Source organism: Camelina sativa, chromosome 17, assembly GCF_030686135.1.
Source record: "Camelina sativa cultivar CO46 ecotype springtype chromosome 17, ASM3068613v1".
Taxonomy (NCBI): Eukaryota; Viridiplantae; Streptophyta; class Magnoliopsida; order Brassicales; family Brassicaceae; genus Camelina; species Camelina sativa.
The window spans coordinates 23,833,874-23,847,709 of NC_141896.1; the positions used below are offsets into that span (position 1 = coordinate 23,833,874).

A 13,836-nucleotide genomic window follows, 5' to 3' on the forward strand; every position below is an offset into this window, starting at 1 on the left:
TAGTCATTTTCAAAAATACGTGTTGAAAATGGCCTATAGATTTGTTTCCAAAAGAGACCGGTTTAATTAGACTGAGCGGTTAATCCAATACCAAACCAAACCAGCTTTAAAAAAAAAAAAAATTTAACAAAACAATCTTCATCTATTAGTACACACATCATAATAAAATGATCTTGGACCAGGTTTTTCTATTAGCAATCACATAAGCAATTTTAAATCTAACATACAGTGAAAAAATTCAAAAATCCAATGAGATACACAATCAACAGCTTCATCCAATGCTGCGTTCTAATATCTAATTGATGCTCAACACTACTTTACAAGAATATCTCTGAGTCTTGAGTCTTTATGATCAGTTTTGAGGGGTGTTTGATCATTGTACAATACCTTTGATCACAAAAGATCTGGAGCTTTTATCGCCATCCAAACTGGAGTTCAATTCATCGACAGAATGTTCTCAAACTTCACAAAGTTTCAACCTTGTCAAAAGATTGGAGATTCTCGCTGATTCTTTGAAGTGCTTCTTCGCTCATCTCAACTTTTCGGACTACACTGGGGAAAACCTTATTCTTCTCGGATGCTGCAGCAGAAGTAACTTGACCACGGAGTTTTGATTTCATCTCTAAGCAAGATTTGAGATCCTCTTCGGTTCTTGCTTTGTTCAGTTTATCTATTATCTCATTAAAAGCTGAACCCTTCTCTTCCCATTTCTTTCTTTTCCTCCGCCTTTTCATATCATCTTGATCATCTGAAGAACCACCAAATTCCGGTTTCTTAAGCTTAAACAAACCGGCATTGACAGTCTCCGTGATCCGCTTCTTAAAGTTCTCTGTCCTTGCAGAGTTCGATCTCAGTCTCAGTTTAAGCTCTGACATATTTTTTTCCTCGCTGTTTTGCTCAGAAGCTGCTGATCCGGTAACCTCTTCATCAGGAGCAGATGTAAATGAGAATGCTTCTTCTAGTAAATTCACATTACTCATGTACCGATCAAAAGCTTCATTTTCTACTTCAATGTTTCTGTCTCTATACTCTTTAAGCTTTGTAAACCGCCACTCATTTAAAGCTTGTGCATCCTAGATTAGAAGAACAACTGATTAGAGAAAAACAACTAATAGGAGAATTTTTTTCGATGAGTAATGAAGTCAAATTTAATTAGTACCTTTATCGTCAAAGGTTTTCTCTGGCGGGGGGAAGCATTCAAGTTATTAAACTGAGCAAAGTTGCTAGAGAGTTGGCGGATTGACGAAACCCTAGTTGTAGTCCTGAAGCAGTTCCCAACAGAAGAACAATGTCAACTTAAAGAGACCATCTTTTAGTTCCACAAGAATATACATATATATATATATATATAGCATCTCAATATCAACTGCGTTCAATAATCCAAGATAACTAAGAAATGCCCTAACAACGTAAGTACACCAGTTTGTCATCACAGATTCACTTGCCCCCAAAAGCACAAAGAAATCAGAAAATAACAAAACAGGTTTGACCATATGTACCCGGGAGTGCCCTCAGATGATTTCTGGTCTGATGATGGAGTACTTGGCGCCTGCATCTTCTCACCAGGCGTTGCAGCTACTTTAAGAACTGCAGAGGCATAAACAGAAAACAAGCCATGATAAACATCACTGTATATCTCTCAGCTAAATAACAAGCACTCTCAAAGAATCAGTATTCCAATACTCTCTTCTCTAGTTCCAGTTTCTCTATTGGTTTCATTGCTCCACTCTAACCATCTATATTTACCGAGTGAAAGAAACAATTGACTAGAATTTCCCTATCACTGTTATCAAAACTAAACACTAAAAATGATTTCTTTAGCTAATTATCTTCTCAATTTCAGATTCGAAGGGGAGACCATACCATGAATCAGTCTTCCAATACTCTCTTCTCTAGTTCCAGTTACTCTATTGGTTTCATTGTTCGGACACTAACCATCTTTCAATGAACACTAAACACTAAACTCCCAAACTTACCAAGTAAACAAATCAATGACAAGAATTCCTCTATAAATGTTGTTAACAACACTAAACTTTTAAACTGATTTCTTTAGCTAATCATCTTCTCAAATTCAGATTCCAAGGGGAAACCATACCGTGGATCGGACAGGGGTTCTCTGCTCTTGAACAACAACCCTTACAAGATTGAAACGGGCACCTGCATTGAACACATCCAAGCAATAACATTACAATCAATATACCAACATCACACTTCCAATTACCTTAAAAAAAAAAAAAAAAAACTAATCTTTCGAAACTAAAGCTCAAAACTTTAACCAAATCTCAAGAACAATTAGAAGTATCAATCACCAAATCATGGAGAAAACTCAAACCCCAATACTTAAAAACCCTAAATTCGATTCCTTTTAACATCATAAATCCAAGAACCATCCTAAATTCAAAACCCTATCTCCCCGGATGCGTAGAAGAAACAAGACCTGGAGCGAGCAACGTTGCCGCATTGGATACACTTAGGCTTGTTGAGACCACGGAGAGTCTTGGGAGGCGTGACGACGGCGGAGAGGCCATTGTTACTCAGAGAAGGTGACGAGGTCGCCATCTATCTTTCGCCGGGAGACAAAACTAAAACGATACTACTTTAACTGTCAAAATTAAAAAAAACCGTTATTGAACGAAAGCTAAATTTTGGAATCGAAAGGATTGGTTTTTATTTTTTTTGTTTTGTCGCTCTGATTTTTGAGAGAAGTGATCTCTCTCTCTCTCTCTCTCTCTCGATTCCACGGCGGGTCTAGGGCTCCGGTTATTAAAAAAGTAACACGTGAGTAGTTTTATGGGCCTGAATCGAAAGCCCAATAAGTTCTCTTTAAATTGAACCGAACTTAACCAAATCATGAACTTTATTTATAAATCAGGACTAAAATCTCATATCCCCTATCCATCAAAACAAATTTTCAAAACTCCCTTAATGGTAAAAAAAACAATATTATCCTTAGTGAATGTTGTTTTCGAGATTAAATATAATTAAACCAGTAAATGTTTAACGAAAAACACAGTAGCACAGTGGTTGCGAGCTCATGTTCAATTTTAACTTAAAAATTGTTAGAAGGATAGTTCGTCATTTCATTAAAGAAGTGGATAGTGAGAATAAGTGGAGGTTTTTGAGAAATTGTTTTAAGGAAAAGGGGATAGGAGATTAAAATTATAAATCCGGGGATATGTTTGATTAGAATGATTATATTATCCAATTTATTTTCTTGGTTTGATAAATGATTAAATACATTTTTAATATGTATTTTAATAAATCTGAGTGCTAATACTTTCAATATTGATCTCTCTTCTCCTTTATAACTAAAGTGGATGATGTTGTTTAAACAACTAATAATTGAATGAATACCATCTTCCTTTTTAATTTATGGCAAAAAAAAATATAGTAAATATTGTATTGACTTTTAGTTGTGGCTTAGTTACGAAGGAAAAAACCTTCAAAAACCTTGGAAATGACCTACTTAAATTATTTAACAAAAAGTTTTAACTAAATAAAGTGTTTTCGTTTAAATAAAATTAAGTGTTAAATTTAATACTTTAAATTTTTTTATTAAATTGCAACGTTTTGTATTCTCATTGGCTGGTTATATGTTCTCTCATGGCTGGTTTTGTATCTCATCAGTTTGCTCTTTTTAGTTTATGGAGACTAAATTGTTTAAAACTGAAATTTTATGGGTCACTTCACAATTTGAATAGAAGGACACAAATTTAAAATGACGTACTGTAGTTTGATTATTGATAAGAATCGTTCTTAATTTCTTATCATGTAAGAACTTTTGATTTTCCATAATATATTTGAATTCCTTTTGTGTAGCATCTGTTTGTGGATATAGTATGCAACAGTTGTGTAGATGTTAAAATTGATTAACAAAGACAGTGAATAATTTTACCAATTCACATGTATGTTTGAAGCTTTGATCTTAGACCTAACCAATATGTTTATCAAAACTTCTATATTAACACCTTATATAGAAGATTTGATATCAAATGTTTTTTTTTTTTGAACGAATTTTGATATCAAATGTTAAGTTTAAATAAATATAAGTAAGTTGACGCGAGGAAAAAAAACTTACAGAGCTACCAACGGTTGAAGAGAAGCATGACACCTTTAAGCTTGCGACCAAATGAAACACTTGAATGATTATCGAGTGGGATAGGATGAGAAGATCAACTCTGCAAAAGCTAAAGCAAAAACAATAGCAGAAAGAGTTGCCGCCGCCAAGAAAGCAACCAAAAATGCCACGAAGCAGACACTATTGATGACTTGGACTTCGATGAGATATTCCTCGTTTTGTGAGGAAAAGATCGTGTGGAGTTCATCAGAGCTTTATCCAGACATATTAAGCCCACTAATAAGTCAATTTTCTTAAAATTTATTATCAAAGCTGAAGTTTGGAAGTGTATACAATTACCTCAATGCCAGTAAAAGGCAGATCTTAAAAAAATATATTGGTAGGTGCAGATTGTTACTAGGTTGAGTCAAACCCACTACTTCGACCACATATGGTTTAAATTCAAATTAACTACTTTACTAATTACTATACTTATAATAAATATATATATATATCCATAACGCGAGTCCGTCCCTGATGCCAGTAGCTAGCTAGTATCCGTAAAAGTTTTCCTAACTTTTGGCAAACCAACAAAAAAATAAAGGACCTTTAATATGATTTAATTTAGAAATATTATCAAGATAATTTTATAGATTATGTTTAATCTAAATAAAACAAAAATCTAAAGCATGATAATAATGAAAAAAATACAACTTAAGAAAATATATTTAAAAAATGAATGCATAGAGATTGGATGAATAAAATAGAAATGCTAAAAATCCATCTGTGGTTTGCTTGCAAATCACTTTTGTTTTGCTTATGTTTTACCTATTTTTGCATTCAATTGTAATTCATATATATTGCATTTTCCTGATCCTGACATAAGATAGCAAAAATTAAATCCCCTATATATTAATAGAGAAACACTCTCTTGATAAAGCTGATGTGTCGCCGCCAGAGAGCTCAAGACATATTTAGCAAAAAACCTTAAATTTTCTACTTAATTACATTAACATGCCATTATATTAAAAAAAATAATTAACTGAATAATAATTAGATATGTCATCAATTCTTACACAAATTTAAATATCACATATTAAAACTAATAAAATAATTACATACTATTTTAAGTCAAAATTTCACTAAAATATACTTACAAAATATACAAGTCAAAGTTATATTATTTTTAAGAAATCAATATTTATAAAATATTGATTTCTTAAAATCAATATAAGTAAAATATTCTAAAAAGGCAATCAAAACATATAAAGTTAATACAAATAAAGAACATATAACTTATTAACAAAATCATATAAAAAATGTTATTTTTTATGTTAGTATTATTACCTATCATAATAATTTAAATAACAAGCTTTCAATAGTTATTATAATTGATTATAAAAAGAAATATATTACCCCTAAATCATCTCCAACTCATTAAAGAAAACTTAATTCCCAATAAATATAGATTTATATATATTCATAAATATATATAAAAATGACAACAAATTAGGGGATATCATGATGTGTGATTATTTATAAATATCTAAGTATGTAAACTAATTAATCTCAACATTTAGTGTGATTATTCATTAAAAAATATAAATAATGATAACCAAATAGGAATATACGTTTTAATTGTACATTAATCAATGTGCTATTAAAAAAGAATGAGACAATAACCCTTATTATTATAAATAAACTTAGTACCTAAAAAAATATAATATATTTAAAAAACTTTAGTTACATATTATGTTTGACACAAACAAATATTGGTTCTAAAATAATAATTTTACTTATTATAATTTTCTTTAAATCGATTTATCCCCGCATATAGTGCGGGTTGTTACCTAGTTTAACATTATTACATCAAAATAGTGATTATGCTTAGAAACAAAAGATTGGTATAAGCCAATAAAATTTAGCTTGCATCAAGGTGGTATTCTTGATGATATAATTTTGTTTGATGGGAAATCATGAGGCAATCTTATTGGTTTATATATAAGTGATTTAATAATCATTTTTTATAATTAGTAATTTATGTATAATCTTTTTATTACATGTAGAAAAATCTCTCATCTATACATTTGATAGGTGTCATGAAAAAAATATTAACAACTAATTTTGGAAAACCAATTTTAGTGTAAGATTGATGGTTTCCATGTTTTAGCAAAGGAGTAAAAAACTAAAAATCGTTCCTTATCAAGTAGGACCAGATTAGTAGAAGAATGAAATAAAATAACGTAATGAAGCCCAACATTGTGATTGTGACACATGATAAGTGAAATACAAGCCCACTAATCTATGTTCTTAGCCGATGTAATTAGGGTTATTCTGTCAAATCGATTCATATATAGGGTTTATAACAATACATAATTCTGCCTGTTGACTTGTACCTTGAAGCTTTGATTTGGACCTATCAGTTGGTATCAGAGCTTACATAATTCTGCCTGTTGACTTGTACCTTGAAGCTTTGATTTGGACCTATCAGTTGGCATCAAAGCTTCTATCTTGAAGCTCTGATACCAACTGATGGAGCCAGATCAAACCTTCAAGGTAGTAGTCAACTTGGTAGACACAAAAAAATTGTACTTAGGGTTTACCTTCTTTGATTTTGGTAAGTCCAACTTCATATAGTTTTTACGTTCTGTAACGAGTCTTTTGTATGTTTCAATTCATATCCGTTTTAATCTATTGTTCTCCGATGTTATCTATCAAAATTTTGCGTAACTTCGACAGATTTTGCAGCTTTAATATATTGACTATGCAACAACATAGATAAGACAAGGTCGATTCCAAGAGGCAAGAGCTATATATGGAAGAACGAGAACTGAACAGAGGTTGAATGAGTATTTAGAGTCAGATTTGGATGGGACTTACAGAATGAACCGCAGAAATTCTCAAGACAGATCAAGATTAACACAAAAATATGGTTTTAGTCTTTAGACATGATTTAATTTAATTAGTTATTTAATTTATCATTGGTTTTGGTTTTAAGTATTATAGATCACCAACACAGCGACAAAAGTAAACAACTCTAATTATATGTAATCCAATCTTCATACTGAGGATGGCAATGTCCCAGATTTTCTCTGTTTCTCCCATTTTTCAACCTTACAAAACAAAACCCAACAAAAACAAGAAAGTTACACACACAAAAAAACTAAGTATGTTTAGTAAGAACTAAGAAGCGATAAAATATTACGAAATTTTTGCTCACCAATTCTTCGGGACACATTGAACGCACATAATCTCTTAAATTGTTGCAATCATTAGCATCTCTTCCATTTTTCTCAATACACCTATGTATGCATTAAAACATAGTATAATGAAGTTTACTAATCACGCACTTTAATCATTTATATAGTTAGTGGTAACCAATTTTTAAAACTTACTTATGGTATTGCATGTATCGATTAAAACAATGTCGTGTTTCATTAGTCACCGGAGACCGCTCATCCGCCTCCGAATCTTTCTCTTGTCCACCTTCCTCTCCTCTCTTAGCTTGAAAAGTTGCCTCGTTTTGCGGTGGCGGCGATACCGTGCCGGGAGCGTGAGCTGGTCTTGGTGCTTGCTGGCCTCTCGTGACTTTACTCAAGTCGCGAGATCTCATCTTGTCGTGTGGATCCATTTGCGCCGACGACATCTCCGATCAAACTTTACAAGTTGGGGAACTTTTGGTTTTGTTTTTGAATTTATTTCATCTTTGCCTTCAACAGCAAGGTTTAATAGCGGACGATCGATACCACGTCATAGCGGTTGGTATACACGTGACTTGATCGAGAGACTTGCATGTGTTCTCTTTTGCTATGGTCAAAACTTAGGGGCTTGCGTGAGTAACGTTTTCAAGTGATGCTATGGGCCTAAAGAAAGCATGTTAATCACTCTTTAAGGTATGTTTTGGCCCAACTTGAAATTACAGAAAAGCATAATATCGTTTGTTAGTAGTTTGTCTTCCACTCTTTGATCATCTAACTTGTTCTTAATAGACCTGTTTAGCATGTCATTGTACAACTAAGAATGTTGTCTAGTGGAACATCCCAAATGTTTAATCCAATATGTGTGGCTGCCAGAAAAAAAGAACAGTTTATTTAGTTTTATCATATGATCTTTAATATTATTCAAAAAATAGAATAACAATGTTCATAAAATTTTCATGTGTATAATTTAAAAACAATAATTCTAGTCAAAAAAAATAAAAATTATAACCAAAGGATCTCGAACTGAAACCTCAACTAATTTTCTGAAGGACCTATTGATGATTGTAATGTATTCTTATTATTTAAAGCATCCATAACGGCCAACTTGATTAACAATTATATTCCAATTCCAAGATAATTATTTTTTACCAGTAGATCACTATGAAATAGGAGTAGTTAAGAGAAAGCAACTACTAGTTGTGTATGATCTGATTATTTCACTTCCATAACCATAAGCTAGCTATTTCCATGATCTTTTTCTCCGTAATCCCTAATTTTGTTAATAGCACTTTCAACCTATCCTCCTCAATATATAAATTAGATAGCTTAGAGCAGTATTATGTGGATTTGTTCATATTTATAATCAACCGATCAGTTCATATAAAAAGTAGGTGAATGTTGGTCACCTGTTCATAAATCAAAACAAAAGATTTGTTTTATGGATTAATCACATCTCACTTACCACTTAGCTTACGCTTATCACACTAGAAGTTAAAATAACACATTTATTTATTAACTATATATATATATATATATATTACATTGTTGGACAATCGGACGAAACAATTTACGTGGTGTGAGTGGGTTTGGCAACATCATGACACATGCTTGTTCCAGAATTGTTCCTTTTTCTATTTCATTTTTTTATAGTACCAATAGTACTGTTACATGATTACAAAAACAAAATGACAACATGTCGAACTAATTTATACTGTGGATTTTTTAAAAAATTTTGTGTCACGTTTCTGACAAGTTCTTGAGAATCCAACGGCCGAGATTACGTAATTCGGCAATTATATGCCGTTTGGGACGATCGGATGGGCAAAAAAGATGACGATAATGAGTCCCACAAATGCCCATTAAAAAGCTTTAAAGAGGCCACTCTCAGTACAACTAGATGCCGTTGGACTCTTTGCCTTTTCTCTTCCTTTATTCCCAAAACACATCATTGGCTTCTTCCCTTTCGAAGCCATTACCGTCTGCCAATATTAACACAACACATGGCATGTCATCGCACGTGCACACACATACTCCCATGCTAAAAACATTTGTCAATCTGGATTTATCAAAAAAGGAAGATACAAAAACCACGGGACCGGCCAAGCTTAGTCAGAAAACTAGGATAAACTGAAATCAAGATAGAATAGAAGAGCGACCATGATCAATTTGATCGTTAATCCAATCTGGATACCGTGTCACAACATAAGAATTTCGTCGATAATCTTTAACTATATATATATTCTTGGCAAACGTATAGATAATTTTTTTTTTTTTGTTGTAGCCTATAATTCACTCTCAAGATTATACTTCACAAAAATTTTCTATTCCTTTCACAAGATAAATATGTTCTTGCATCATATGTCAGTCCATTGGTTTCATAATTGCACCTATAGATAACTTAGATACCGCACCAAATTCACTATGTTGACACGATGACTGATCATGCTTTAAATTGCAAAGAGCCAAGCACTTGATCTCTTAGCATCAATATCAGAGATAATACGAGAGAACTCTTGCCGACTAAGCTATAATTCTTCTTCCCCATTTGAAATGAATTCCAAATAGAATTTCAGGACTAAATGATTATAACTAAAATTCAAGGTGTAACACAAGGATTTAGAATCTACACACACACACACAAACACATAAATTCTTATAAATGTTTTTTTTTTTTTAAGTCAAATCTTAAAAACTAGATTGTCTAGAGAATTAACTTTTAATAATTTGGTCCAACAACCCCTCCATAGTTATTCTATTTTAATACTACAGAAACTAAAATCCCTGTTTATATGTACTTATTTATCTTGCCTTTTTTTGTGTGTGCAACATTTATCATCTTTCCTTATGTACTGGTTTCCCCCCCCTGTGAATGTCATATACTAATGGGATACTGTAATAGTGAAACTTTAAAAATGAAAAATCGATTCTATAGTCAATTTACATATAAAGGGTTGAGCGAAATAACTAATCTTTGTTCTCTCTCTTTACTCAGATCTGTTGCCATGAATGGTTTAGTTATATGCACTCACTTTTCGGAAAAATACAAGTTGATATCTATTTGAAACTGAAACATGAGAGAGTGTGAACAAAGAAGACAAGAAACAAGTAGTACATCGAAATAAAATGCCCTTTATTCCATTCACATTTGCATTGCATCACATATACTTATTACTATTGTCTTTTCAACAACACTATTCTACATTTACATATTTTACCCTTTGAGCCCAAAATATACAGGCACAAGTATTCTATTTATGCTTCCATTCTATTATATTCCCCACTTTTTTACCCATCATATCTACACATCACTATTATGTTAAGCTTTTTTTTTTTTTTCCTTTACATTGCTTTATACCATTATAGACATATATATACATACATACATACATACATTTAATTTACCCGGAACTACTACGTACTAGTGATTTGTTATTAGCATAAGACTATACATTACCACTTCCTTACTTAGTATTCTATGATTAGTCCTCCGAAAGGAGCACGGTGCGGGATTCCCTTCCTTCGTTTTGCGATTCTGCGACTCACGGCTGATAAAGGCGGTGTTGATGGCGTGAAACTATTATTCATAATGTCGTCATTCTTCTTGAGCCTCCCGATACTCGTAGTGCTATACGAATCATCAGAGTCCGAAAGGTTGTTCGACCAATCCTTTCTTTTCCTCTTTGATATTCCAGAGATCTAATCAAAAACAATACAAGATCAACAACGTTAGTACTATGTTGATTGATGTTAGGGAATATCTTAGTAATTTATCTCCTATAAACAAACAAAAAAATGAAGATATTAAAACCCATTAGAGAAAAAGTAATGAAAATGAATGAAAAGACCTTTAAAACGAGGTCTTGTTACTTAAGGATGAAGCTTTTTTTTTTTTTTTAATTGACTTGGAATTTTCTCCCCTAACTTTCTCGTCAACCCAAATGCTATTATTATTTTTCAACTCCACAATTTCTTGGAGTTGCTATCATTGCCCCACATTTTCTCGCCCACCCAACAAGAAAAATCCTTTTTTTTTTGAAGTCCTTTTCTCAATACCCATCAAACAAGGATTAAAGAATAAATGACGGTCTAAATACAAAATCAATATAAATCAGGAAAATTATTGAATAGTAATTAGTTTTACCTATTCAACTAAGTTTGGACTTATTAATACTTTTCTCCCTCAAAATAGTATTTTGTTCAGTATATAGACCCAAAAATAGCTACATATTTATTGAAGTTAACTTTCTCCACAAGTAAATATATACATTTACCGACCAAAACTTTGACATTTATGTTAGTTTCTTCCTTTTATTCACCAAGTTTTTCTTACTTGATTTTCCCGCATTTTCTTACCCAAACATAGAAATATTTACTTTCTCAATTTCATCAACCAAAACCAACACACAACAAACTCCTATTTACGATCAAAGACATTAATAACAAGTTTTTTTTTTTTTTAATTGGTTACCTTGCAACCAAGAGAGCAGAATCTGAAGGAATCAACGAGGCTTCGATAACAGACTTCGCAGGTATTGATCACACCTTTGCCTGGTCGAGGCTGAGGTCTCTCGTTCAAGAACACAACCTTAGCACTGTTAATCACATATGTCTGAACTCCTGTTATGTCCAGGAACTTCTGAATCTCCGACACTCTTATCACATCGTGGTACGATGATCTCCTTATCTGTAAAAATTTGAATCACCAAGAAAATTCAAATAAACAGAGTTAAAAAAAAAAAACTCTATGGTTTCTTATTATTTTTCTCGCATTTTCTTGAGAAAGGTTTCCCGAGAATCCCGGAATAATAAATGATAGAAAAAAGGTAGAAGACCAACCAAATTTAACACAATCTGGATTTTAACCACATGGTAAAAAAAAGAATCAGATAAAAAACGAACCTGAATGGCGTGATGGTCCTTGTGAGAAGAGAGACAGAGAGAACAGAGAGGACCATTGGTACAGTCTAAACAGTACATGTTACATTCACTCTTGTGTGAGTCTGCGTGTAGTTTGCATTGTACAAAGAACTTCTCACGAAGCAGTGGCTTTAGCCACGGAGGCCATGTCTTATTGTTTTCTTCTTCAGCTCCCTGTTTCACACGAAAACAATCTCAGAAGAATGAGAAACAAAACAAACAAACCAGAGTATGATTCAAAACAGAGAACAGAGTCAAGTCAAATTTAAATAGAATCAATTTGGGGGAAAAAAAAAAGATTCGAGTTTTTGAGAGAACCCATTTGGGAAACACAAACTAAGATTGATCAGAGCTGAAAAAAAAACGAGTTCGTGGTGGGATTTGAATCGGATCTTTTGAAGTAAAAAAGAAAAAAAAAAACAGAGCATTTATGATCAAACTTAAAGAGAACACATTTGAAGAGAAGAAAAAAAAACAAATATTGAATCTTTCTTGTATTGTGATTACCATGATGATTCTTGTGTTCGTGGGTTTGATCTCTCTGACAGTAGCTAGCTGTTGATTCTCTTCGATCGCAACTTTTTTGTAAGTGAGAGAAAGGAAAGAGCAAAGCAGAGGAGAGAGAGAGAGAGAGAGAGAGAGAGAGGTGTTCGTGTAAAAACAAAGAGAAGAGAAGAGTCGTTCTTATCCGCACAAAAGTCGACTATACTCCGAACCTAGACACCCGAGCCTAAAAAAACCCGAAGCTAAGATAGAGAGAGAGAGAGCTTTTGCTACGGAGGGTTCAATGAACCGAACCCAACCTCCCACTTTCATTGTTTCTTCTTCTTCTTCTTCTCCTTTTCACATTTATTATTTGTTTTAATGTTTAAATCTCCATTTTTTATTTTTGGTTGTTTACTTTTTAATGCACATAATGGAGGAATTAATCAAAAATATCTGATTCAATTCAAGACTTTAGTTCGACGTCGAGACATCAGAAAAAGAAAAAAAAAATGCACCCAATTTAATCAAGAAATGGAAAAACAAAAAGTAAAGAAAAAACTGTTTTAGATTGTCATTAATGAATAGTAACGTAAATTATTGTTCATTTGATTAATGATATTACACGTTTAAGTTTAACACTACTTTACACTGTGTTGATTTGTTATTTGTCTAGTCCATACTCCATAATATCATTATCACACATTTTATATATTAAATGTTAATAAAATAAGTTGAGTTTATTATTTTTATATATGGTTCTACTTATGTTTTAAATTAAGATTAGGAGTTCAATATATTATTTATTTCAAATTTACATTAGATATCTAAAACGATAATTATTTTAAACATAAACAACGGTAAAATTCTATTTATTATATCTCATATTATCATCTTTGGTTCGATAATCAGATAACATAGTGAAACACATTTGAGTGTTGGGCAAAAGAGACAAACTTCGTTGTGTAGCTGGGAGTTAAGTGTGAATTCCACATATTCATCTTTAATAAAATTGGTTTGATAAAATTTGATCTAAAAATAATGTATAAAGCCAAAAAAAGAAATAAGAGAAAATTGTATTAAATGTAAGTTTGATTGAACCAATGTGCTTAAATGAGTTTTTTTTTTTTTTTTTTTAGTGCAAACAAGAACTTTCATTACTTCAAATCTTAAAAGAGA

At 32.1% G+C, this 13,836-nt stretch overlaps 3 protein-coding genes across 3 annotated transcripts; all 3 read right to left on the reverse strand.

Annotated features, from left to right (window-relative positions):
* Positions 1 to 122: 122 nt before the first annotated feature.
* On the reverse strand, positions 123 to 2,792 carry LOC104757639 (uncharacterized). Its single transcript, XM_010480394.2, has 5 exons — positions 2,438 to 2,792; positions 2,096 to 2,157; positions 1,500 to 1,587; positions 1,160 to 1,262; positions 123 to 1,073 (listed from the first exon to the last, which is right to left on the reverse strand). The coding sequence occupies exons 1-5, from the start codon at positions 2,557 to 2,559 to the stop codon at positions 465 to 467; spliced, it is 984 nt and encodes a 327-aa protein (XP_010478696.1). The 5' UTR covers positions 2,560 to 2,792; the 3' UTR covers positions 123 to 464.
* Positions 2,793 to 6,973: 4,181 nt separating this feature from the next.
* LOC104757638 (putative cytochrome c oxidase subunit 6b-like) lies at positions 6,974 to 7,753 on the reverse strand. The gene is made up of 3 exons (XM_010480392.3): positions 7,453 to 7,753; positions 7,278 to 7,359; positions 6,974 to 7,170 (listed from the first exon to the last, which is right to left on the reverse strand). The coding sequence occupies exons 1-3, from the start codon at positions 7,701 to 7,703 to the stop codon at positions 7,117 to 7,119; spliced, it is 387 nt and encodes a 128-aa protein (XP_010478694.2). The 5' UTR covers positions 7,704 to 7,753; the 3' UTR covers positions 6,974 to 7,116.
* Positions 7,754 to 10,366: 2,613 nt separating this feature from the next.
* On the reverse strand, positions 10,367 to 13,044 carry LOC104757637 (protein RGF1 INDUCIBLE TRANSCRIPTION FACTOR 1). Its single transcript, XM_010480391.2, has 4 exons — positions 12,682 to 13,044; positions 12,157 to 12,348; positions 11,726 to 11,941; positions 10,367 to 10,953 (listed from the first exon to the last, which is right to left on the reverse strand). Exons 1-4 carry the CDS (start codon positions 12,682 to 12,684, stop codon positions 10,723 to 10,725), a joined length of 642 nt encoding a protein of 213 aa, XP_010478693.1. The 5' UTR covers positions 12,685 to 13,044; the 3' UTR covers positions 10,367 to 10,722.
* Positions 13,045 to 13,836: the final 792 nt, after the last annotated feature.

Excerpts from the sequence above, each read along its gene's own strand:
- LOC104757639 (XM_010480394.2), bottom strand. The coding sequence starts at position 2,559 with ATGGCGACCTCGTCACCTTCTCTGAGTAACAATGGCCTCTCCGCCGTC. Across the intron at positions 1,263-1,499 it reads TCATCTGAGGGCACTCCCGG|GACTACAACTAGGGTTTCGT; the intron begins GTACATATGGTC and ends GAACTGCTTCAG. Across the intron at positions 1,074-1,159 it reads GAAAACCTTTGACGATAAAG|GATGCACAAGCTTTAAATGA; the intron begins GTACTAATTAAA and ends CTTCTAATCTAG.
- LOC104757638 (XM_010480392.3), bottom strand. The coding sequence starts at position 7,703 with ATGTCGTCGGCGCAAATGGATCCACACGACAAGATGAGATCTCGCGAC. Across the intron at positions 7,360-7,452 it reads CGATACATGCAATACCATAA|GTGTATTGAGAAAAATGGAA; the intron begins GTAAGTTTTAAA and ends ATGCATACATAG. Across the intron at positions 7,171-7,277 it reads CAATGTGTCCCGAAGAATTG|GTTGAAAAATGGGAGAAACA; the intron begins GTGAGCAAAAAT and ends TTGTTTTGTAAG.
- LOC104757637 (XM_010480391.2), bottom strand. Across the intron at positions 11,942-12,156 it reads AGGACCATCACGCCATTCAG|ATAAGGAGATCATCGTACCA; the intron begins GTTCGTTTTTTA and ends AAATTTTTACAG. Across the intron at positions 10,954-11,725 it reads TCTGCTCTCTTGGTTGCAAG|ATCTCTGGAATATCAAAGAG; the intron begins GTAACCAATTAA and ends GTTTTTGATTAG.